The sequence below is a fragment of the Ornithorhynchus anatinus genome, chromosome 4 (genome assembly GCF_004115215.2).
Source record: "Ornithorhynchus anatinus isolate Pmale09 chromosome 4, mOrnAna1.pri.v4, whole genome shotgun sequence".
Classification (NCBI taxonomy): Eukaryota; Metazoa; Chordata; class Mammalia; order Monotremata; family Ornithorhynchidae; genus Ornithorhynchus; species Ornithorhynchus anatinus.
The window spans coordinates 2,083,856-2,109,220 of NC_041731.1; the positions used below are offsets into that span (position 1 = coordinate 2,083,856).

Below are 25,365 nucleotides of genomic sequence, written 5' to 3' on the forward strand. Positions count from 1 at the left end.
GGTGGAGTGGCCCGGGGTGGGGGAGAGGTCGTTGCGTCCACGGCATTGGGCACTGATGGTGTCTCTGGTCCTCCCCCTCTCATTTCAGCCACCCAGATGGATCCCTGTGAGCTCCAACAGCTGCTCCAGGAAACGTCGGCCAGCGTCTTTCGGATCAACTCCAACGGTGTGCACAGGGACGGGGAGGGTGGCTGGTCCCTGCGGTGGGGGCGAGGGGTGCCGCCCGGCTCCGCTGATCTCTCCACCCTCAGTGGGAACGCCGCCCATCTAGAGCGATGGGGGCCGATAGTGCCAGGGCAGTATTGTCAGCGGGACAGGGTCAGTGGAAAGTGGCGGTTACCTTAGCCTGACCATGGGGGTTCTTGAGAGAGTCAGACTCCTCCACTGGTCATTCAGGCGCTGACCCAGAGCCTGATGGGGGAAGTTCCGCTTTGCGCTTTTTCCAGAGGGAGCTGGGCAGAGCAGCAGTCCCTGGGGTTTATCCTAAATCCACCCCGCTGGGATGCCACCAGCCGCTAGTCTTTCTGCTGGTAGATGCCCCACCTAGGGGCAGGCAATGCCAGGGATTTGCCCAGCCTGCTGCTCTGAGGCACTACAGCCCTGAGCTGGGACTCCTGGGCTTATCCTGGAGGCAGGGGCTTGGGGCTAGATGTCCTCTTGGGGCCCCTTCCCGGTGTGTGAGTCTTCGCCCGGAGCTGCTTTTGCAATCGGCCATTTCGTTGAGGCTGCAACGTGCCCCTGGAACCGAACCATCTGGCTTTTTCACACCCCTTCTACAGACCCGGTAAATTCGACCGAAATGCACTGTAGACATTTTGCACACGGAGCCAGGGAAGACACCGATCACAGGCTGGTTTCAGGCCTTCCGCTACTGGCTGCCGACCTGGGGTCCGGCGAGCAGAGTGTGACCGGGACCCCTAGAGAGGTGGGCCGGAGCACTAGCTCCGGAGTAAATCCCACTCTCGACGTCACAGGAAAGAATGCTATCAGTCTGGTACACTCTATGTACAGTGGGACGGGGGGTTGGAAAGGAGGGAGATCGGATGCTGGGAAGAAGACATAGGGGTCTTGGAATGCAAATGCTTAGTGCTGTGCTTTGCTTTCATTAGGCACCCAGTAAATACCTGTGGAAGCACAGCCCAGTATCTTAGCTCCATTTATCCTGCCTCCGGGTTGTGCTTGAGTCTCTTACTCCCTCCCGTCTGTCTCTGTCTCTGTCTCTTTCTCTTTCTCACCCACCTCAGTGACCTCCCTGGAGAAGAGTCTGCGTTTTCTGGGGACCCCAAGTGACACGCTGGAGCTCCGCGATGGGCTGTGAGTTACTGCCTTTCTATAGGTTACGGCAGATTCTGGGCTCGGACTCCCAGATGCGTGTACGGGTCGACACGCACACGGAATGCTCAGTGCTCCATGTGGGAATTCCCACTGAAACACAGCTATAGACACACACACGCACACAGTCGGGTCTGAGGCACAGTACCCTCCTTGCCCCCAGCCCCTGCTCTTCTTTATCCCCGTGCTCTATCTCCCCTTCTCTGATAATGGGCAGTGGGGTCAGGGAGCCTCATAGTAATAACAGATGGTAGCAATAATGATGCTTGGGGTACTTATTCAGCTCTTTCTATGTGCCAAACTCTATGTTAAGTGCTGGGTTTGACGAAATGCAGTCCGATCGGACGTAGCCCCTGACCACCCAGGGGCTCCCAGGCTAAGAACTGGTGTGGTGAACAGGCATTTAATCCTCATTTTACAGATGAGGAAACTGAGGCCCAGAGAAGTTAAGTGATTTCTCCAAGGTCACACAGGATGCATTTGGCAGAGTGGGAATAGGAACCCAAGTCTCCTGACTCCCGGTCCTGTGCTCTTTCCACTAGGCCAAGTGACGCTCACTTTCCTTTTTCCCCACATTTCAGCAAGGGATACCCACGTGGGGTGAGGCCCTGACTGGATCCCCCCACCCCCTCAATCAAGGTTGTGCACGGGAGACCCTGCCGCCCTTTAGGGGGCCTTTGGTTTCGGCCCGCTCACTGGGCCGCCATTCAGTCAGCGGGTGACCCGTTGTGACGTGGAGTTGGCGGTGTCAGAGGCCGGGTTTCCAAGCCCGAAATCTGACTTCTTGTTTCCGGACCGGAGGTGATGGCTCTACATTAAAAGCTGATTTAGGTTTTTCTAACGGGAGATGGGAGAGGAGGGGCCCACGGGAGGGAGATGTAGATTTACTGACTGAAAACAGCTCGTTATAGTGTCAGACTGGCCCCGGCCTCAGCTCCGCCGATGACAGGATGCAGATGAAATGAGAGGGTGTCGGGGAGCGCTCCGAGACACATGTGCTCTGGGAAACTTTGGGAGGACTTGGGCATGGCCCCTAATTAACCCATCGGCTCATTAGACGTGGCGTAGAGTGATCGGGTCCGTGAGCCGGCCACTGTCAAACCTGCCCATTTGCGCGGGGAGAAATCTGTCATTTAAAGTTCCCCCACCCTCCGTCATCTTCTTCAAATTGACCGTTGCTTGGTGAAGGGCGGGCGGGCAGCTTTGCATCCTACCCTCCTGCAGCCCTGCTTCACCCTTAATGAAGTAAGAATCGTGCTGATAGCAGCCTCAAGCTGTCAGTGTGGGACGCAGGGGTTAGGGTGCAGGAGGGGGTGACCGGCGTGAAGGCCTGTAGGAGGAGAGGGAGAAAGGACCGCTCCGGGCCGCCCGTGAACCCCATCAGCGGCTGGCACGGGGCCCTCCGAAGGTCAGTATGGTTGTGATGATCCAGAGCACCCCCTTCTCCACCTGTTTGAGGATGGGCAGGCTAGGATCTGGGGAGGCAGATGGCACCCTCACATGCACATCTGGACTGGCTTTCAGTTGGCCTGATTGACAGCTGCTGCTGCTGCCCGGGACACGGGTGTCTCTGTTCCGCTACCTCTTTCTACTGTCAGCCAGCCTAAACTGCAGGGATGCCCCGGAGATCCTTGGGTTGGCAGTGGGGGTGAGCCAGTCAATCGCATTTATTGAGCGTTTACTGTGTGCAGAGCACTTGGTAGAGTACGAAAGAACAATAAACAGCTGCCACTTGTCAGCTGTGTGACTGTGGGCAAGTCACTTCACTTCTCTGGGCCTCAGTTACCTCATCCGTAAAATGGAGATTAACTGGGAGCCTCACGTGGGACAACCTGATTACCCTGTATCTACCCCAGCGCTTAGAACAGTGCTCTGCACATAGTAAGTGCTTAACAAATACCGACATTATTATTGTTGTTATTATTGTTAAACAGGCACATCCCTTGACTTCAGTGAGCTTCCAGTCTAGAGGATACCAGAAATGCCATTTTTAAAAAATGGTATCTTTTAAGCACTTACTGTGTTCTAAGCACTAGAGTAGGTACAAATTAATCAGGGTGGACACAGTCCCTGTCGCACTTGGGCCTCACAGTCTTAATCCTCATTTTACAGATGAGGTAATCGAGACACAGAGAAGTGAAGGTCACAAAGCAGATAAGGTGGCAGAACCAGGACTAGAACCCAGGTCCTTTTGACTCCCGGGCCTGTGCTCTATCCATCAGGCCATGCTGCTTCTCATCTGGGTGCCTGGAGTCAGCTTGGGGGTCTTCACTGTTCAGCACAGCTGAGGCAGGTGAATCATGTGCTGGGTGCCCATGCAAACTCAGGGTAGAAAGGGAATTTTTTTCTGAGAAATGCTGCCCATCTGTACTCCCTTCCCAATGCATTCCCCTGAGCGGGGCCGTCCCGCTCCTGTGTGAAAGTTAACTTCTCCAAATGATGCAGTCATCGAGTGGGAAGAGGGTTTCCAATTGGATGCCATCACCTCACGCAGGCCAGACCCCAGGGATGGTGAGGGGCAGCCAAGCGGCCGGTTCAGGTCACCTTGGCTGCCTCCTCCCTCCGGCCGGAAGCCGGGGCCGAGGCGCCTGGAGGAGGGAAGATAGCAGCGAAGGGGCCTTTTCAAGAAATCCACTCCTGAGCAGACTGTCCGAGTGAGTGAGCGGGTGGGTGACCTCGAGCCGGGAGGAGATAGACGGGGGGAAATGAGTTTCCTCATGTGAAAGTGGTTGAGGAGATAAGAAACTGATGAGATGCCCCAGACAGCCCTGGACTGCAGAAATTGTTCAAGAAGGTGAAAATAGACTCAACAAAGCTCTCCTCTCCTCCTTTGCTGGGGAAAGCTCCAGGCCCGCTCCTTTGCTGGGGAAAGCTCCAGGCCCGGGGGGGGGGAGGGGGCGGGGGGAGGGGGGACCAGAATTGAAGGGAAATAGAAGAGACGCCAGGGGAGAAGAACAGCCCCTTTAAATTTCTGGAGCATTTGTATCCACTCAAACACTTAGACATCAGTGACCTCTTTTCTCCTCACACCAGATCAGGCGGGGAGAGTGGGAGAAAAGGATGGTTCTCCCCATTCGTTGAACGGATGGGGACACTGGGGCCCTGAGAGAATAAGCAACCTGCCCAAGGTCTCACCCCAGGGCAGGGGCTAGGGATGGGACCCAGATTTTCCCGTGCCTCAAACCTGAGATGTTTTCACTGGGCACTGCTGCTTAAGAGGAGAATTCCCCCCGGAACAGGATGGAGGGGTTGCCCCGGCTTGGAGGCAGCTTGGGCCGGGGGGATGAGCAAGAAAATGATAGGAGCCTGAATGGCCCGGGTTACATCGGTCCCATACTTGGTACACTAGGCTATGTATTAATATTGAGTCTACTGTACTAGGTGCTTGGATGGTAGAGAATAAAGAAGCGACACATTCCCTGCCCTCAAGAAGCTTCCACTCTAATAGGGGGGACAAACTGAAAGCTAGAGTTGTCATAAAAAAAAGTGAGTGTATAATCACATAAATCACATATGGTGAGAAAAGGGACAACATATTTAAGAAGGATTCAAAAATTGGAAATTTACCTTTCTTTGTAACTGTGCATTGCTTCATTCTCTCTCTCTCCCTCTCCTTCTCTCTCTCTCTCTCTCTCTCTCTCTCTCTCTCTCACACACACACACACACACAGAAGGGGATTTAAAAGAAAACACAACACTTTGACAAACAATCCTTTTGGCTCAAAAAATCCCTCCCTCTCTCTTGTCCTCTTTCCTCACCTGCACGGATGACCTTTCTTTAGGGAAGTTTTAAACATCAGAACATTATTGAAGATTGTTAACTGAAGTGTCCGCTGCCCTTGGGGTCTATGGGAAATCAGGGGTATCTTTCATCCGGTGGGGAATTCAGAAACCCGGCTGAGAGTCAAGTAACCTTAGCTGTCCCCCAGTCAGAAGGGAAGTGGGGAAAGAGTCAGGTTTGCCTGTGATTTTATTTTCCCCTCTGGATCTTTCATGATTGATTTTCAGGGATTTTTACTCTTGTTTCTTCACTGAAGAAATTTGATCACATATGGTTCTTTACTCATCTTCCAGTCTGGTTCAGCTCCCCAGACCTGGCTGGCAGAGTCACCTGATACTCCCGCACAGATAAAAAATAGCCAAAACTGCTAGTGAGGGTTCTTGTGATTAAATCATTATTACTCTTGCAGTATGAGATTACAGCCGTCTCTCTCTCCCTTCTCGTGGACTATGAAGAATGTCCATAAATAATTAAAATTTAATTGCCCTTGTCAGAGTCAAAGCAGAAAATTCATTTTGTGATGAAAAGTTCTTTGGAATTTTGTTCTCCAAATTTTTATTTAGCTTCTTTTTGAAAGGGAAAAGGTTCCCTTAAGTTTCCAGCCTCCAGTAAGTATCAAGTTAACGCACAGCAGCAGCTCAATAATAATTGTGGTATTTATAACAGAGTTGATAGACAGGTTCCCCGCCCACAACAAGTTTACATTTTAGAGGGGGAGACAGATATTAATAGAAATAAACAATTTATATAAGTAAAGTGACTTGCCCAAGATCACACAGCAGACAAGTGGCAGAGCGGGGATTAAAACCCAGGTCCTCTGACTCCCAGGTTTGTGATCTTTCCACTAGGCCTTGCTGCTTCTCATCAGGCCAGCACAAGGCTGGGCATCATCAGGGAGGAGGCAGAGAAGGACGAGGAGGAAGAGGGAAAGGAGGAGGAAAAGGAAGAGGGTGAGAGGATGTGGGGAAGGAGGAGGAGGAGGAAAAGGAAAAACAGTTATATTGGACAGAGGCATTAGTGGCTGGTGTCTTAAGATTTCACAATCAGTGCGGGGGCTTGTAATTTAACAATTTCACTTTCAAAGTAAAATGTTTTATTAAGCAGCCCGTAATGGTTCTGATTAAGCAATTAAGATGAAAAAGGAATTATAGGGATGATAGCTCTGGAATGAATTTCGTGTATCTCCCGGGGTGAGGAGCCCTGCGGTGAGTTGGGGACGTGGTCATTAGGAAAGAGGAGAGAGAGCGGGCGTTCCATCTCGGGCCTCGGGCTGGTGGGGTGGAAGGAGAGATGCTCGACGGGAATGGGTGGGCTTTGTGTGTTGTTGGGCAGGTCATTCCTCCGCCTCTCCAGAAGTCCGTCTCCCTTTCCCTATCTCCAAAACCTGCTCAAAACTCGCCTCCCCCGGTAACCTTCCTAGATTTTCCCACCTCTCCAGCTCCCTCTCGTCCGATGAGCATAATTCTGCTCCCGCATATCTCTGTGTTTCTTCCTTTACACATCTTTCATCGAGTTTACTGAGAGTCCAGGCCAAATTCAGGAGCATCGCCCAGCTGCTCCCTGAGCAGCGGGCCCAGTGATCTTTGATGTGGGAGAGTTGGGTGCTGGAAGGAACAGAGGCTGGACGGGTGTCATGTCATCAGGAACACCCGTTAGGTTGTAGTTCCATTGATAGGATTGCTTGACTCAAGTTCACAAATGCGCGCACACTTCTCCCCAAATTCACTCATCCACGGACACGTATTCCTACTTCTTCCAAGTTCACACATCCCCCCCCCCACAACTTCTCTCCAAGTTCACCTACTCCTGTCACCGGTGCACTGTGGGTTCATCTTTCACTTCAGCCTCTCTCTGCTCCGAGTCCCCTGATCTCTCCTCAGTCCAGCCAAGCCCCTTCAAGTTTGGATTTCCACAGGGACTGGACTTCCAGGTTCCCCAACATGATTTCTGTCACTTCTGTTCTGTCTTAGAATGCCTGTGTGTCTGTGTCTATGCCTATTATGTCTCCTACATTAAACCGTCAAGCCCTGGAGGACTGAGTTCTCTGCTTCTCTGTCCAGTTCCCAGCACTCAGAACAATGTCCTGTCTCCCTTATTATGGGGCAGTGCCTCAGTGTCCCTCTGCACCCCTCCCTACCTCGGGACCTAGTACATGGCTCTGTACGAAGCATGCAGGGATCCAATCCTGCCTCAGTCTGTTCCAGAGCCAGCCACTTTTAAAGCAGTTTTGTGTCTACTACACTCTTTTGAACTCTCCCAAGCACTTAGCACAGTTCTCTGAAAACAGCAGATGCTTAAGCAGTACTGTTGATTGATTGATAAATACCAAAGTGCAAGGAAGGAGACAGTTGGCCCAGCATTTTGTCAAAACCCAGCAAGGGCCATGCTTGTGAGAAGGGAAAGTGGCCTTATGGCCTGAAAAATAATAATGATGCAAACAATACGTTTAGCACTTTGACTTTTCAGAGAGCATTTATGTCAGTTAGTTATGTCATTTTACTTTTATAACTTCCCTGCGAGGCAGGGAAAGTCATTCCCATTCTACAGATGAGGAAACTGTAAGATGGGGGAAAGCGACTTGCCTGATTTCCCACAGCAAGCTGGGGGTAGAGCTGAAACTAAAAACCAGGCATCCTGACCCCCCAGGTCTCTAGGGCCAATGGAGGATGAGGGGCCAAGGGAGAGCTCTGCCCTCAATCCAACCGTCTTGTAGGACCGGGCTCCTTGAGCTGTAGTGGGTAGGTCCTAAATCCAAGAGCTGCGAGTGGGATTAGAATTTGGGAAGAAAGTTTGAATGTTAGAATTCCCTTCTCCCAGCCCATCTGCCAGGTCCTGCTCCGAAGGCAGGATATGGAATGCAGGATATGGGAGAGTTGGTCCTGGATTAGAATGCCTGGCAGCCTAGTACCAACGCCCGGGTCTCTGAGCCTCAGTTTCTCCATTGGATGGATGGGAAGTCTCACACGGCCCTCCTTAGTTCACCAGGGACCCTCTTAATGGGAGCGGTCACAGTTAGCCACCAATCAGGTTTGGTGGACTCATTGCTCGGGACAGCTATGAGGAGTTACCAGGTAAAGATGCTCCACAGTGGGGAGAATGACCTCATCTCCAGTGGCCATTCTCCTGCTCCTGGGGACCTGCACTGGTCAGGGGCAGGGGGAAAAGCGGGAAAGGCACAACTCTCATTTAGTCAGTGATAGAACCCCTTCAAAAACAATTTCAGTCTTATTTTTGTGTGTTTTTTCAAAGAATGTAGAATTCGTTTTATGGTAGAGTAGGGTTTTTTTTAGGTTTCAAGTGCTATATTTTAAAAGGTAAGTTGTGTCTAAAAAACAGCTGCAAAAACACATTATTTTTTGCTGGAACTACCTGTATAATGTAAACCTAATAATTTTGTCGTGTTTTTTCGACTTTGCTTATTTGCTTTACTTTTATCCTGCTGAGCTTTTTTTTACTGACTTTGTAAGATTTGTTTCATCAAAGCAATTATTATGTGGTGACTTGCCCATATCATGAATTATTTAAGGTTTTCTAGGTTTTCTTTGCCCTTGGGGGGATTCTCTGTGGTCCCGCTTGGGTCATCGAGAGTCAGGCTGTGAGAGTGGTAACCGTTCGCAAGTCCGGCGACCGTGGGCCGGTGCGGCCTGGCCTCCCCCCGGGTGTGTGTCCGTGTTGAGTGAATTTGTGGGAGAGTGTGTGTGTGTGTGTATGTGTGTGGTGGAGGGGCAGTTTTGTATTTGTGTGAGAGAGAGAGAGTGAAGGGTGGGGGGCGGGGGCGAGTGGCCTGGGACATCCATTTCCGGAGGAGGAAGGAGAGTGTCAACGTCGAGCAGCTCCGTTTTCCTCTCCCCTGCACGAGGATTTTCGTGTCAGCATCGGGTGCCAGTAGGGATCAATACACGTTAGATAAAGTTAATCCGGCTGCCTTGAGTTTCACAGGGAAGGCATTACTTTGAAGGGTTTAACATATTAGCGGAATCTAAGCAACGTTTCAAAATATTTATGGAGAGCTTTCTCGGGAGCTCCGAAAGGCAGTATAACAGAACCATCTGAAATATGATTAAAATCCTCCCCTCAATTAAACATGCTGACACGCAAATGCCTCTGGGCGATTTACTTGAAACGAGGGGGGGTGGCGGTGAGGAAACTTCAGTTCATCACTAATTCCTCAATGAATACTTTTTGCTCCCTGCATTAAAAAATAATCACCAGCGTCTGCTTAGGAGTGGCTCTTATGGCAGGGGTGGTGACTCTGTAAATCCACGGAGGGGTAGCTGGGGGGATTAGAGAAATTGGGATTTAAGTCATCAAGACGAGGTGGAAGTCATCTATCTTGAGGATGGGGAGGAAAGTTCAGAGGCCATTTAATACCATCTCCCTGCCCCTGGACTAATCTGCCCTAATCTCCTGTGGGAGACTCCTGTGTGGGGAGAGAGCTTTCTCTGGCTTTGAGATTTCCCCCACTGCCCTCCCTCGCCTATTCAGCTCTTTAACAGCCCTGGGTTGGCCGTCCGCAGGCTGCCATCGATCAGTCAGTCAGTCAGTCATATTCATTGAGTGCTTACTGTGTGCAGAGCGCTGTACTAGTGCTTGGGAGAGTAAAATATAACACTACAACAGACGCACAAAAAAGGGTATTTGTTTCGGGCTTACTCTGTGCCAGGCACTGTACTAAGCACTGGAGTAGTTACAAGCTAATCAGTTTGGACACAGTCCCTATCCCATACCGGGATCACAATCCTCATTTTTCGGATGAGGTAACCGAGTCACAGAAAAATGAATGACTTACCCAAGGTCGTACGGTAGACAACTGGCGGATCCTTAGAAGCAGTGTGGCTTAGTCAGTAACTTATCAGGGCCTCATCTGTAAAATGGGGCGTAATCATAATTATGGTATTTGTTAAGCGCTTAACTGTGTGCCAAGCACTGTTCTAAGCACTGGGGTAGATACAAGGTAATCAGGTTGTCCCACGTGGGACTCACAGTCTTAATCCCCATTTTACGGATGAGGTAACTGAGGCCCAGAGAAGTGAAGTGACTTGCCCAAGGTCACACAGCAGACAAGTGGCGGAGCCGGGATTAGAACCCACGACCTCTGACTCCCAAGCCCGGGCTCTTGCCACTAGGCCATGCTGCTTCGGGACAGGGACTGTGTCCAACCCGAGTCACCTGCAGGTACCTTAGTGCTTAGAACAGTGCTTGGCACGTAGTAAGCGCTTAACCAATACCATCATTATTATTATTATCATTATTGTCTTCTGACTCCCAGGCCCGTGCGCTAGCCACTAGGCCGTGCCGCTTCTCTAGATGGCGAGAGCCATGGTCTGTCGGATATGGAGAGGGAAAGAGTTGACAGCGAGAGAGATGGGAGGGTCACAGAAAGTAAGTTGGCTTGAGAGCAGCCAGTGAACCAGTACACTGCACTGGTTCGAGCTCTCCATCTCCCGGTTTCCCTGCACAACCCGGGCAGGATTGCTGTGTAGCGGTGTCCAGTGGAGAGCTGGGGGAGCCGTAAAGGGCCCCGGAGAATCCCTGTTTTTGCCCGGCCCGTGCGGATTGGCTCGCTGCTTCTACATCTCCCAGCTCTGGGGACCTTTCTGGCTTCGGCCCAAACGGTGTTGCCCATCCTCCTGCTAGCCTCTGGGCCCGGTAAAGGCACCCTGGGCCTTGGAAAGGAAGGGAGGGAGGAACAACGGCCCTGCAAAGTAACGAGGGAGTCGGTGGGGCTGGGGAGAGCCTCTGCCTCTTCAAAAGCCCTGCTGAAGGTGAAAGAAGAGAAGAGACAGAGGTAGAAACAGGTAGGAGAGAGACGGAGACAGAGAAAGACACTGAAAAAGAGACACAGAGAGAAAGACACTGAAAAAGAAAGACAGAGACAGAGGGGGGAAGACACAGAGAACGTTTTGTGCCAAAATGTATTATCTGAAGACTCTAAGGGCCTTATAGCCTCTCGGTTCTCTCCAATCCCAAAAGGCAGCTTCCCTTTTCCTCGCGGCCCTCGTACCCCTTCACCCCAGCTCATACACACATACACCTTATTAGACTTGGGCTTTGGGAACCGTGCTATAATTGGAGATTACTCTGCATTTCAATGCTCAGCTTTCATTTGGGGTTTGCAGGCTCATTGTGATGGAGAAGAATAGTCAGAGTTTCAATTGCTTTGTTTAGAGGGAACAATCACTTGGGATTTGAACAATACCTGGGTTTCCCCTTTCTAAATCGCAGAGCTCCTACACAGGCACCTGGATTTTACTGAATGCATATAGCCTCGGAAGTCGCAGCTGATCTGGGCTCTTTTCTTTAGTGACTGTGTCTCTCCCTCCCTGCATCAGAGAATCGCGGGAGGGCAGGGCCTCAGAGAGATCATCTAGATCATCTCTCCCTCCCTCCCTACCCAGGTCCAGACTGTAGAGGTCCTAAACTGTGAGCCAGGGGGTTGAGACATATCTCTCCCATTTCTAAAACCTCTCTTGAAGGCAATTCAAGCTCCTTTGGTTCCCCGAAGCGGGGTTTAACATCTCCTGCTCAGGAGTTTTCTCAGATCTACTGGAAATCTCTTGGGTTGCAAGTGCCCCTGTCATCGCCGTGCTGTCCTCGGCCAAGACGGGGAACAGCCCACCACCGCCTCTCTGAATGAGAACCCTCGAAGATGCTTGTATTAAATCCGTCCTCGACCTTCTCTTCTCCAGACGGAATATTCCCAGTTCCTTAGGGTTCTTGTTTCCCAAACTCGTCCTTTCTGGGTGTTTCCTCTGACCGCTTTGCCTCGAGTTTGGGACTTAGGATGCTGAGCGGTTGCCTACTGGGACTTCTGACCTGACCATCCAGGGGGACTAGAGGTTGGAGGCGGAGAGGGGGCTTTCAGGGAAGGACTCTAGGATCTTCGGGACACAGGGCCAATACTAATCTCCTGTTTCCACAGACATTATGCATCCTTATCTACTGGGTGATAATGTTAGCAGACTGCCTCTCCCCTGCGGCCTTGGGGTAAGGCAACTGGCTCCGGGGGATTATAAAGCTGCCCAACCTTTGCCGTACCCTGAATAAAGGGTGTGCCCAGTGGCACCAAGAGACATCCCAAGCCAAAACCATTCAAAACCAGCTGGAGCCTCTGTAGTCCTCCGTGACCTGTCTTCCAAACCACAGAAAGCTATGCAGACTGGAAATATCCATGAGTTCTAGAGAAGTGTGGTTAAATCCAAGGACCCAGTCATTCATAATGGGTTATTAATAGGAACAGTATTTATTGAGCTCTCACTGGGGGCTGTTAAGTAAGTGAACTTGGGAAAGAACAGCACAAAGAAGTGACCCGTTGCCAGTCCGCACAGTGGAAAGAGCACGGGCTTTGGAGTCAGAGGTCGTGAGTTCGCATCCCGGCTCTGCCGCTTGTCCGCTGTGTGACTGTGGGCAAGTCACTTAACTTCTCTGTGCCTCAGTTACCTCATCTGTAAAATGGGGATTAAGACCGTGAGCCCCATGTGGGACATCCTGATTCCCCCGTGTCTACCCCAGCGCTTAGAACAGTGCTCGGCCCATAGCAAGCGCTTAACAAATACCGACGTTATTTTAATGGTAGCTGTTAAACACTGCTGGGCACTGAACTAAGTGCTGGGGATGATGCAGACTAATCAGGTGGGACACAGTCCCTGTCCCACGTGGGGCTCAGAGTCTTAATCCTCACTTTACAGATGAGGTAACCGAGGCACAGAGAAGTTAAATGACTTACCCAAGGTCACCCAGACAAGTGGTAGAGCCGGGATTAGGTCCCAGGTCCTTCTGACTCCCAGGTCCGTGCTCTATCCACTAGGCTATGCAGCTTCCACCTGGAGCATAAATTCCAACCAGGGGAGAAGTTAGCATCTTAGAGGGTAAAAGTCAGGGATGTTAGATGATTGGTTCATCAAGAGGGCAGTTATCGCTTGGTTCCTCCAATCATCCTGTTGCTTGTGTCAGGACCAGCCCACCTGGGGTGGATGGACCTTTGGTCTGAATGAGAAATGTACACAAGCAAACTCAGAGAGCAGAGTTAACAATTTAAAGACCCAGTAAAGCGCAGGTTCAAACTGGGGGTGACGGGAGGCTCCTGCAGCAGACAGACCAGTCTGGAGCGCGGTGATCTGGAGAGGGGGGTGCTCTCTTGGTGCACTTAATTCACAAAGATCAGGATCCCCAGAAGCAGGTGTGAAAACAGAGCCTGGCCCTGTTTAGGCCATTGGGCTAGATTTTTGCTGCTCTCAAGTGCAAGCCATGCACGAGAGAATGTCCATCCTGCTTCGGGCTTCTCAGACTCTTTGGAGGAAACAAGGAACGACAGACACTGTTCGGGTGACCGGAAGGAACAAGAATGCTTAGCTAGCCACAGAATTCTCTAAGAAGCCTCTGGAAATGGAGGGGCAGGAGAAAATGTTACACATTCTTTACTTGGGATGGGAAAGAGTGGGGGAGGAGGGGATGAGGAAGGGTGGTGAAGGAGCAAACAGGGGAGGTGGAAGAAGTGGGCAGGGGAAGAGGGAAGTGGTGGAGGAGAAGACAGAGGAGGATAGAGGAGCGGGTGGAAGACGGTAGCAGCCCTTTACTTCCTATCAGTTAAATGCTGAATTCACACTGGAAGCAAAGTGGGAATATTCACTTGTGAGTGCGGGTTTAAAAGTAAGGACTTTTTCTGCTCTTTGCCTTCTTTCTCTCCGGTTTCTGACCCGTCAAACCTCAGACGATTGTGTTGGCAAGCAGGCAGGCATTAAAAAAAAAAAAATGTCGGTGTTTCAATCCGGAATGTGCTGCCTCTAGCATTTTCACCCAGAGCGAAGAGGGAAAAACAAGCCGAGCAAGGAAGAAAGCAGGTTGGGGTGGAGATGGCCATCCCCATCCCCTGGGGAATCCGGCTGCAGCCAGCCCCTTCCGGGCTCTCGGCCCGCGGCTGGGACTTTTCATCCCCTCCAACAACCCTCCCATCTGTCTGTCCCTATCAGCTCTCTGACCGCCTCCAACCCGCACCTCTTGTCTTCCCCCTGGCAGCTTGGAGCCCCCATCCACGCGCCCTCAACAAACCCTATCGCTCCCCTCCTCCAGAGGCCGTGGAAAAAACCGCCTCCTCCAGGGGTGACCTGATTAATCCCTGCACTGATCACTCACTCCCCTTTCAGCCGCTTCTGTGCTCGGGATGCATCTTTTCTCTGGTATACCTTAAGCGCTTACTATGTATCGGACACTGTTCTAAGCACTGTTTCCCAGGGCCCTCGCACCCTGGACAATCAATCCGCATCTGGAGAGGCTGGAGTTGGTCTGCCCATCAATCAGTCAGTGGTATTTACTGAACACTTACTGTGAGCAGAGCACTGTACTAAGCCCTTGGGAGTGCACAATACAGCAAATCTGGTAGACGCGTTTCTCTTTAACCTTCTCCGTTTCCATTCTCCTAACAATAATACTAATGGTAATTTACCGTGTATATGTCAAGTGCATACAAGTACAGGCATAGCCCTGCGGTAGATACAGTGTAATCAGATCTGACCTTTTCCCTGTCCCTCACAGTCTAAGAGGGAGGGAGAGCAGGTATTTTATCCCCACTTTACAGATGAGGAAATTGAGGCACAGAGATGAAGTGAATTGCCTAAGGTATCCCGGCTCTGCCGCTTGTCAGCTGTGTGACTGTGGGCAAGTCACTTCACTTCTCTGGGCCTCGGTTACCTCATCTGTAAAATGGGGATCAAGACTGGGAGCCACAGGTGGGACAATCGATTGCCCGGTATCTACCCCAGTGCTTAAAACACATAGTAAGTGTTTTACAAATACCAACATTATTATTATTACCCTAGCAGGCAAGTGGCAGAGTAGGATTTAGAATCCAGGTCTCCTAATGCCCAGGCCTGTGGTCTTTCCATTAGGCCATGGGGCTTCTTTTGGTGAGCCTTTCTGCTGACTGATCTCTCCCTTATCATTCTTTACGTCCTTCCCTCCCTGTCTATTTCCATTTCTGGTGTCCAGTGGGACACTGGTTGACACAAACACACTCTCTGTCTCTCTGTCTCTCTCTCCTGGGTGTTTATGGGAGAGACAGAAGTGGAGAGAAAACCCGGTCCCTGAGCTTGAAGGAAGGTCTGATGATGGGGGGAGGAAAGAGACAGACAGATGATCAAGTCGACCAGAATCGTAGTTTCCGGAGGACTGGAGTACAGACCAGAACATCACCACCCCGCCCCTTCCCCATATTCCACCCCCTTCCCCCCTTCCTCCCTTCTCCCTGCTCATGTGCCCTTCTGGTGGTCTAACAAGGCGGCAAGAGGGGCAGAATCCAAAGGGAAAGTCCCGGTACACAGAACGGGAGGCAGCCCGATCCTGCCGCCCACCAGGGCGGGCGAAACCAGCCGCTAATGGCGTCTTCTGGCAGCCGAGGAGAAATTGCTGTCGAAGGAATTTTTTCTGGCAGGGTAAAGGAGGAGGAACATAACCAGGGACCGTCTGGCCCCAGACACCGTCCCTGGTGTGGGAGCTGATTACCAGCGCCTTAGACAAAGAGAGATGAAAAACTCATTATGGCAGCCTGCGTAATGGAGCTGATAAAGTATCTCGGAGAAAGAGGTTAAATTAAGAAATGACAGACTGAAAAGACTTCTAAGAGCCTGAACAGGAAAAAAAAAAGTTTTAAGGTTGTTTTAAAATGTCAGGGAAATAGCACAATTTGCAATTACCATTGTTATCAATGGTGAGGAGAGGTAACATCTTTCTCCCAAGAAGCACAAAAGCGTCACCCTCCATTTTCTCTTGGGCAATACCCGGGGGGCTAGTTAAGGCCCAGCCCTGGTCCAGCGACCACCAATCAAACAATCAATAAGTCGATCCCAGCTCATCCTCCTTACGCTCCTCCCCCTCCAGCCCAGGGTCGGCCCTTGACTGGGTGAGGCTGCTGGGGAAGGTCGAGGGGGAAGCGGGAGCTTGGGAGAGGCCCGGCAGAATCCCTACTGGATTGACGCTGGCAAAGCTTCTCTGCCTCGGATCTGCCCCAAGAATCCAGCAGACTGCCTCTGCTCCGCCCGTGCCAGATAGAGAGAGCTCCAGGATCGTTCTTCCCGGGGGGGTCGGAGAGGTTAAGCGATTTTCTCCAAGACACGCAGCAAGCTAGTGTCTGGTCTGGGGTTGGTGGACTGGGAATCTACAGCTCTTGACTTCCTAGTCCAGACACCTGCCCCTTCAGGTCTGCCGCCCCCTGCTCTGCCAGTGGTCAGTCCTACCTTTCGTATCACCTCTCTTCTTTCCGTCCTTAGACCTTGAGACTGGTTTTCCTAGATCCCGAGACCCCCAGTCGCTCCCGCCCCACCCGGACTTCCAGGCGTCTTCTCTGACCTCCTCTCCGGGTCCTGGGAGCTGCCTTGTTTACCTGTCTGCTTCAGATCAGAAAACGTGATCACTGCTCACTGCTGCATCCGGGCCCAGCGAGGCAGCTGGTGCGGAATAAACAAAGGAATCCTGCTCAAATAGAGACTTGGACAGCCTCCCTCCCGGAGCACACACGAGTCCGGGGGGAGTAGAGACACGGGCTGTTAGGGGATGTCTTTCCGCCAAAAAGGTTGCAGAACTTTGCGGTTGGAATCCTAGAAGGGGAAGGGATCCTTTAAGGGCATCCCTCTGTCTTCAGGCAGGGCATCCTCTAAGACCCAAAATGTGACACCCAGAGAGAGAGAGAGACTCCTTGGCCTCTCCGTGCTCACCCTGGGCAAACACCTGGCATTGCTTCTGGATGGTCATGGCCGTGTCTGACTCCAGACTGCAGTGATTTGCGGGACGTACTCTATGCCCAGTGTTTGGAAACAGCCCCTTTGGGGAGTTGCCCGTTTCCACCTCTTGCTCTGTCTCTCTGACCCTCCGAAGCCTGGGTAGATGTAGTCTGACCCCGAGGCGGCCGGGCAGCGGTATTCGATCGTCCAAGTCGGCAGGCTGAATTCCTCCTGTCGGTTAGCTGGTGGTATTTATCGAGCACCAAGCGTTGTGCTGAGCTCTAGGGAGAGTACGGTAAAGGGGGTGGACGTGATCCCGGCCATTTGTCCGCTGTGTGATCTTGGGCAAGTTACTTCACTTCTCTGAGCCTCGGTGACCTCACTTGTAAAATGGGAATTGAGACTGTGAGCTCCTCGTGGGGCAGGGACTGTGTCCAACCCGATTTGCTTGTATCCACCCCAGCGCTTAGTACAGCGCCTGACGCTTAGTAAGCACTTAGCACATCTGGTCTTATGCCGTCGAGTCGTTTCTGACCCGTAGCGACACCGTGGACACCTGGCTCAGTGGAAAGAGCCCGGGCTTGGGAGTCAGAGGTCATGGGTTCGAATCCCGGCTCTCCCACTTGTCAGCTGTGTGACTGTGGGCATGTCACTTCACTTCTCTGGGCCTCAGGGACCTCATCTGTAAAATGGGGATTAACTGTGAGCCTCACGTGGGACAACCCGATTACCCTGTAACTACCCCAGCGCTTAGAACCGTGCTCTGCACATAGTAAGCGCTTAGCAGAGAGCAACATTATCATCTCTCCCAGAGCACCCCGCTCTCCGTCTGCAATCATTCCGGTGGTGTATCCATAGAGTTTTCTTGGTAAAAATACAGAAGTGGTTTACCACTGTCGACTTCCACGCAGTAAATTCGAGTCTCCACCCTCGACTCTCTCCCGTGCCACTGCTGCCCAGCGTGGGTGAGTTTTGACTTGTAGCAGATTGCCTTCCACTCGCTAGCCACTGTCCAAGCTAGGGATGGAATGGGGAGACCTCTCCTTAACTCTCCCTCCCCTAGCCGAGACTGGTAGAATACTGGAAACCCGCTCCAGGTTCTATTTATCGCCACTGTTCTTGCCTGTCCGTCTCCCCCGATCAGACTGTAAGCCCCTCAAAGGGCAGGGACTGTCTCTATCTGTTACCGATTTGTACATTCCAAGCGCTTAGTACAGTGCTCTGCACATAGTAAGCGCTCAATAAATACTATTGAATGAATGAATGAATGAATGACCCTGAGACGTGACTTAACAAATACCCGATTAGACTGTGAGCCCGTCACTGGGCAGGGATTGTCTCTATCTGTTGCCGAATTGTACGTTCCAAGCGCTTAATACAGTGCTCTGCACATAGTAAGCGCTCAATAAATACTATTGAATGAATGAATGAAATACCACAGTATCCGCTACGCTGCATAATCCAGAGTGAGGCCCCACCTCCAGGTTTGGATTCGTTTCCCTCAGGATGCCCAAGTCTGGGCATTCTCCATCTTCAGTTTTTTTAGGAGCCAGTCCAGTGGCCTGGCCCACTCCTTCTGCATACACGGAGAGCCCACAGACCTAGATTGGGCCATCCTCGATCTGGTGAGGTAGCGTCGATCGAGGTGGTGGAGAGGGGACCTGGTGATTCCCCATTTCAGCGAAAGGGAGAGTCGGGGGCCGGATGTGGGGAGGCTGCCCAGAGCTGAGCTTTGCCAGGATCTGTCCAGTTGCCAGAGCAATGAATAACGTGGTCAATTTGTTGGTGTCGGGAGGACTACAGGATGGTGAATCACGGGTGCCGGGAGTTCACTGATGACAAATGGAGCCCGATTAATTTCTTTCTTCAATGGGAAAGCGAGGTTGGTGAGAAAGGATATTCAGGGGGGAGTAACGTGCTGATGAAAGGATAGTGAAATCTATTTACCTGACAGTCCGATTCTGTTTATCTGTGAATCTATCAACTAATCATCTGCCCATATAATCATCCACCACTGATCTCTCTTAGTAAACATCGGTTTATCTCTTGATCACCTATTATCTAATCACCCCCTAGCTCTCTGGGCCTTGCGGACCACCAGTAGATGCTTCTCTCCCATTTTCTTTACCAACCCACTGTATGTGGGAAACTTGGAATGACTCCATAGTATAATGAATGTTTGTTCCCCTGCGCGTAGGTCATTTGCAGAGTTGTGCGAAGGGGAAACTGCAACATTCTGCCCTCTATGCCATTCCCCTCACGTTCAAAAATTGGGCGGGCCAGAAATCTTGAAGAAATCAGGCAAAGAAGCCAGAGGAAATCAGACATCAGGCCCATAAAACCTTCGGTGGGCTCCACTGCTTCACTCTGTTCTCGGTGTTTTAGATTTCCAGGAGATGGTGAGGTTGGTGACGGGGACCCTGGCCGGATTTTTTTTTTTAATGGTATTTAATAATAATAATGTTGGTATTTGTTAAGCGCTTACTATGTGCAGAGCACTGTTCTAAGCGCTGGGGTAGATACAGGGTAATCGGGTTGTCCCACGTGAGGCTCACAGTTAATCCCCATTTTACAGATGAGGTAACTGAGACCCAGAGAAATCAAGTAACTTGCCCACGGTCACCCAGCTGACAGGTGGCAGAGCCGGGAGTCAAACCCATGACCTCTGACTCCGAAGCCCGGGCTCTTTCCACTGAGCCACGCTGCTTCCCAAGTTGGTATTTGTAAAGTTCTTACCGGATGCTAGGAACTGTATTAAATGTTGGGGTAGATACAGGCTAATCAGGTTGGAAACAGTCCATATCCCACACGGGGCTCACAGTCTTAATCCCTGCTTAGAAAAGCACAATGGTCTAGAGGAACGTGCACAGGCCCGGGAGTCAGAGGACCTGGCTTCTGATCCTGGTGCTGCCAATTGCTTTCTGTTTGACCTTGGGTAAGTCACATCATTTTTCTTCGCCTCAGTTCTCCCGTTCTCCCTCCTACTTAGACTGGGAGTCCCGTGCGGGACAGCGACTATGTTCAACCTAATTCACTTGTATCTACCCCAGCGCTTAGAACAGTGTTTGACACACAGTAAGCATTTAAAAGACACCATTAAAAAAACTCCACTTTACAGTTGAGGTAACTAAGGCACAGAAGAGTTAAGGTACTTCTCCGAGGTCACATAGCAGACCAATGGTGGAGCCAGAATTAATAACAATAATAATAATAATAATAATATTGTTGGCATTTGTTAAGCGCTTACTATGTGCCGAGCACTGTTCTAAGCGCTGGGGTAGACATAGGGGAACCAGGTTGTCCCACGTGGGGCTCACAGTCTTAATCCCCATTTTACAGATGAGGTAACTGAGGCACCGAGAAGTGAAGTGACTTGCCCACAGTCACACAGCTGACAAGTGGCAGAGCCGGGATTCGAACCCATGACCTCTGACTCCAAAGCCCGTGCTCTTTCCACGGAGCCAATTGGAACCCAGGTCCTCTAACTCCCAGGCCCCTGCTCTTTCTACGACGTCATGCTGTTTCCCCTTGGGTCCCCAGCCGTGATTCTGGAGGACATATCATTTCCCTGCCTGGAGAAGTGAGAGGGATGAGAGGGGGCCCAGCGTCCTACTTCTCATAACGCAGGTCTGCCACTTGTCCGTAGAAGGTCAAGAAGGCCGTTGCAGCTGACAGAAACAGTGAGTTGGTGGAGCAGAGAGAGGTTGAGTCACCCAGCCCACCTCCTTGCACAGATGTGGCTGAACGGACGTCAGTCAGACCACCCCTCCAGAGAGCCCTAACCCCGTGTGGACCTCCTCACCGCAGCAGGGAGAAATGTGTCAAGTCGAAAGCCAGGGAAGCTTAGAGCAGGCCCAAGCGCCGGCCTGGTTTTGTGTTCAGATTCCCCTCGGGCTGCTCCACCAGGACAACGGACTGCGAGGAACAGTTGTCTGCTTCTCACCCTTGTGCTGACCCTCTCTCCAGGCCTTTTTGCCGGTCTAGGAATCACAGAGTCCCAGAGAGGCAAGGCCATCTCGTCCAGGCCTCTACAGTGAATGACGAACCCACCCAGGGCCGGGAGATTCTTTTCCTTTCTGAAGATACTTCAGGGGTCGAGACTCCACACTCTTCCTTGGTCGCCCGGACTAGTGCCCTTTCTTATTTGTGTCTATCCAAACTCCCCGTTGCTGCAGTGAAAGCCTGTTTCCTCTTGTTCAGGTCGGGAGATGGAACATCTGGCTTTCTTCCAACAGTCTAGTTTGTACATAAAGGCAGTCCTTGCCCCGGTCCCGGGAATATGGATGCCACTTCCGAGCCCCAGAACTTGGCAGCGGGAGCGGATGGAGAAGGTTGGCGTGTAAAATCAAAATACTGGACCTAAAAGCATCTGGAGCTGAACCTGTTTCGGACAGAGGTCGGGCTACCTGAAAACCGGACCGGCCGATATAAAACTGGCCGGCCTGGAAATCGGCCGGCCACCAGTCACACCAGGGATGTGGTTTTGTGACCGTTCAGCCCTCTTGCTTTCCAAGTGGGTGTCTTTTTAAAAGCACCCAACTAAGTGAAACCTTTCAGGTAAGGAGGTGCAGACGGCCTCTTCGGAGCGCCCTCCCCCCCCCCCCCCGATTCCGGGAAAGATCACCGCCGAAGGGTAGTTGGAGAGCCGTGAACCAGCCTCAGAGAGAAAAAATCCATAAGTGCTCAGAGCGAGAGCCGTATTCCAGTCTGAAACCTTCCCTGCCTTAGTCACCTTAATGCACTGAGCAGGTTGGGTCACAGAAGAGGAGAGAGTAATTTGATTCTCTTGGAAATCTCAGTGTCACCCCAACCTTGCCTCTGCTGAGAGCTTTTAGTCCTCCCCTCCCGAGTGGTGGGGGGGGCTGTTTGGAGATCAGCACTCTGAGAGGAGTGGTGTGCTCCCTGACCTCCACACCCAGGCGGTTTAGCAGGAGGAAAAATACAGTGATTTGGCAAAGGGGGATGGGTGTCCCAGCATCCTCCCACCTCTGGTCTTTCCGTCCCCTCTCCGACATCGGCCTTTCTCTCCCGTCTACTTTTGCCTCGTCTGCCTTCCCTCGATGAGGGCTTTTGGAACAGCGGGAGGACCTTGAGAGGGTTCCAACCTGTTCCTGGCCACTTGGAAAATCCCTGGAAATGTCAGGGCCTTCTTTTGTAATCACTCCTGGGGGGTGGAGGGGGGCTGGAGAGAGAAGAAGGGGTAGATCCCCTTGCTGACCCCTGGGGGATGACCAGAGGGCGTGGTGTGAATAGCCTGTGGCATGGGGAGAGAATCTGGGAATGGGAATCAAGGGGCACCCCCGTGGGATTCGAAACAAATCCCTTCGTTCCTCCAGGCTCAGTTTTCCCATCTGTAAAATGAGATCACACTCGCCGCCCATTTCTTATGGGTCACTGGCTGGCTGGGAATGGCCGGTCCAAGGGAAGTGCATTTGCTCTGTGTAGACACCCTTCAGTGGATCATTTAGGACCCAGATGATCTAAATCTAAATTGTCTGGAGCTGAAGCGTACACTTTAGCGGAGGGGGGAGGGAGAAAGGGAGACAGAGAGTGATAGACAGAGAGAATGAGGCCGAGAGAGATGGGAGAAGGAGGGGAGAGAGATTGTTGAAGGGTTCTTTCTCTGTAATGGGATGGAATAGAGCTGTAGTGGTGCAGAGCAATGAAAGCCATTAACCAATTCCACTTAACCCAGGTTCATTTCCATCTTCTGCTGCCACTTCCCCCCAGAGAGCCAAGGTAAGATTCACCAATCCCTAGAACTAGTCTGTCTTTACGGCCTCCCAAGATGGAGGACCCTGGACCTGGAGAGAGGTAGGAACTTACCCGGAGACACGTGAGGGATGCGTGACAGAGTGACGTCTCGAACACAGGACCCTTAGCGGGCTGGCTGAAACCCATTAATCTCACCTCCCCTCATCCCCATTAACTGGAGCGATAGGCCCGGCTCACACATACTGCTCTGTTCTCCCTTTCTCCATTTTTCTATTTTTTTTCCTGTGGTATTTGTTAAGCACTTACTATGTTCCAGGCACTGTACTAAGTGCTGGGGTGGATGTCCTCGTCATTATCCCAGCTGAAGCCATGACCCCATGGTCGGATTCTCTCAGGCTTCTCCAGCAGAGAGCCAGCCCTTTAATTAACGTGGGTCGGGGCCATGGGGGATGGCCTGGGAGAGGCCCGCGGGAATGGCGTTCTCTCGTTCCGTGGTCGTCTTCCCCGCTCCGGCCCTAAGCGCCGTGGCTCGAGGCGGCGTGTCCTGACGCCTCTCCTTCCCGGGGAAGACCTGATTAGCGCCTAATGTAAATTAAACACAATCATGGCCTGATTTATAGAAGCGCCGGCCGAGACCGAAGCGCGCGGAGACTTAATTACTCCGACGGCGGGCTGGTAGCAGCCAGGAGTCGATGGCATTTTTGAAATAATAACACTGACAGTGTTTGAGATGGGGGAAGAAACTCAAAAGTAGCACCCCGCTTTCGCTACAGGCAGAGGGGGGCTGCACTGGGTAGGGTGGTGGGCATGCAGAGCGGCGATGCAGTGATGTGGCTGCCCCCTCCATGCCAGTGAATGTTGGAAACTTCAGGGGAAAAATGATTTGATTGCACAGGCTGCATTGTGGAAAGGAGGCCGTTCCTCTACTCTGGACCTCACCCTCTCCCCCACAACAGGGGCAGGTTTGGTAACTGGTCGTGGATGGTCTTAACGGTGGGAAGCCCCTGGGGCGGTGGGGCAGGGGTAGCCCTACTTCTGCCCCATCACCCTGTAAATGCCAAAGCAGCGGAGGTGCCAGGCTTGGATGGTGGAGGAATTAATCGTGGGGGGGGGGGGTCTTTCCAGCCCTCAGGTGAGGCTACTCAATCAACAGAATTTATCGAGCACCTTTTTCATGCAGGCCCACTATGCGGAGTGCCCGCGGGAGTGCCACAGAGTTGGAGATGCCTGCCTTTGAGGAGTTTAAAATCTAATGAGATGTTCAGACCTGCCCAAAACAGGGGTAGGATAGATCCTGAGAGGCCCAGAGGTTAGGGAGAGACTGAGAGGCACAGGGTAGGGAGCGACTGAAAGGGCACAGGGGTTAGGGAGAGACTGAGAGGTCTGGGATTCGGGAGAAGATGGGGAGGCCAAGCAGAGGAGATCCCGTTTCCAGCTGTCTGGTGGGAAAAGAGGAAGAAGCAGAGTGCCCGCCCAGGCCTGAGGACTGGCCTAGGGACAGGTAGGGTGGTCTTTAGCATCCTCGTAACGTCCCCGTGGGGAGCATCCAAGCTGCCTTCATTCCGGGCTGGGCCAAAGTGCAAAGTGGCTGGAACTGGGACTGGAGAGAGAAGAAAGGAAGGAAGGAGGGAGGGATAGGGGTGTGGGAGTCCAGCCGGCTTTGTCCAAGTGGCATCATCAGTGCTGAGCTCTTGTCCGAACACCAGAGAGCCCTAATCCTCACGCAATAGTAACTTCTCATTTCTCGGCCTGCTCAGCCCGGGGCGACTGGGTTTCTGCGGGGTTTTCGGCCTCTCTGGCAGTGGTGTTACATCTTCTTGGCAGGCTGTGATGGTGGGGAGGCCAGTGGTTGGCCCAGGACCTTTGGGCTGGCGTACCGCCCTTAGACATAGGGTAGTTTTGCAGTCGAGGACAGGATACGAGAAGCAGCGTGGCTCAGTGGAAAGAGCCCGGGCTTGGGAGTCAGAGGTCATGGGTTCGAATCTAGGATCCACCGCTTGTCAGCTGGGTGAACTTGGGCAAGTCACTTCACTTCTCTGGGCCTCAGTTACCTCATCTGTAAAATGGGAATGAAGACTGTGAGCCCTACTTGGGACAACCTGATTACCCTATATCTCCTCCGGGTCTTAGAACAGTGCTCGGCACATAGGAAGCGCTTAACAAATAACAAACAAGGATGTTACCTGATGGTCTTTGGGACCCCAGGGTCTGTGGGACCACACGCCTCCTGCCCGCCATCCCTGGGGCGTCACCCTGCCCCCTAGGTGAGCAGCATGGGAAGCAGCGTGGTCTAGTGGAAAGAGCTACCGAATTCTAGTCCTTACTCTGCCACCGAGCTCCTGTGTGACCTTTGGCCAAGTCACTAAATCTCTCCGGGTCTCGATTTCCTCATCTGTAAAATTGGGGCAAGATACCAGTTCTTCCTTCCTTAGTGCTCTGCACCTAGAAAGTGTTCAATAAATACAACCGATCGACTGATTAGACCGGGCGCCCCACGTGGTACAGGGATTGTATCCGATATGATTATCCTGTATGTACCCCAACGTTTAGCACAGTACTTGGCACATTGTAAGGGCTTAAATACCATCATCTTCGCGGCAGGGATCTTCAAGACCCCCGTTCTTTAACCCCGCCCCCCCCCCCCCCCCGCCTCTTCCCATCCCCCCTGCTCAGGCCTGGTCTGAGTTCCAGGATTCGGGAGCGAATGACTTTTCTGGCCAGCAGCCCGCTGCCCCTTCGCAGAACTCCCCCTCCCAGCCCCTTTTCCTCTTCTCCTCTCTCCTCCCCTCTGTTCCTCTCCACTTCTTCCTGTTCCTCTCCACTCCC

The 25,365-nt window shown here is 52.0% G+C and overlaps 1 protein-coding gene across 3 annotated transcripts in view; it reads left to right on the forward strand.

Moving 5' to 3' along the window:
* The window catches only part of TSNARE1 (t-SNARE domain containing 1), a 237,291-nt gene that overhangs the window by 94,404 nt on the left and 117,522 nt on the right, over window positions 1-25,365 (forward strand). For all 3 annotated transcript variants that reach the window (XM_029063152.2, XM_029063153.2, XM_029063154.1), the window contains 2 exons: window positions 89-166; window positions 1,245-1,314. In XM_029063152.2, the coding sequence (XP_028918985.1) occupies window positions 89-166; window positions 1,245-1,314 (148 nt within the window). The remainder of the gene's footprint in view (window positions 1-88; window positions 167-1,244; window positions 1,315-25,365) is intronic.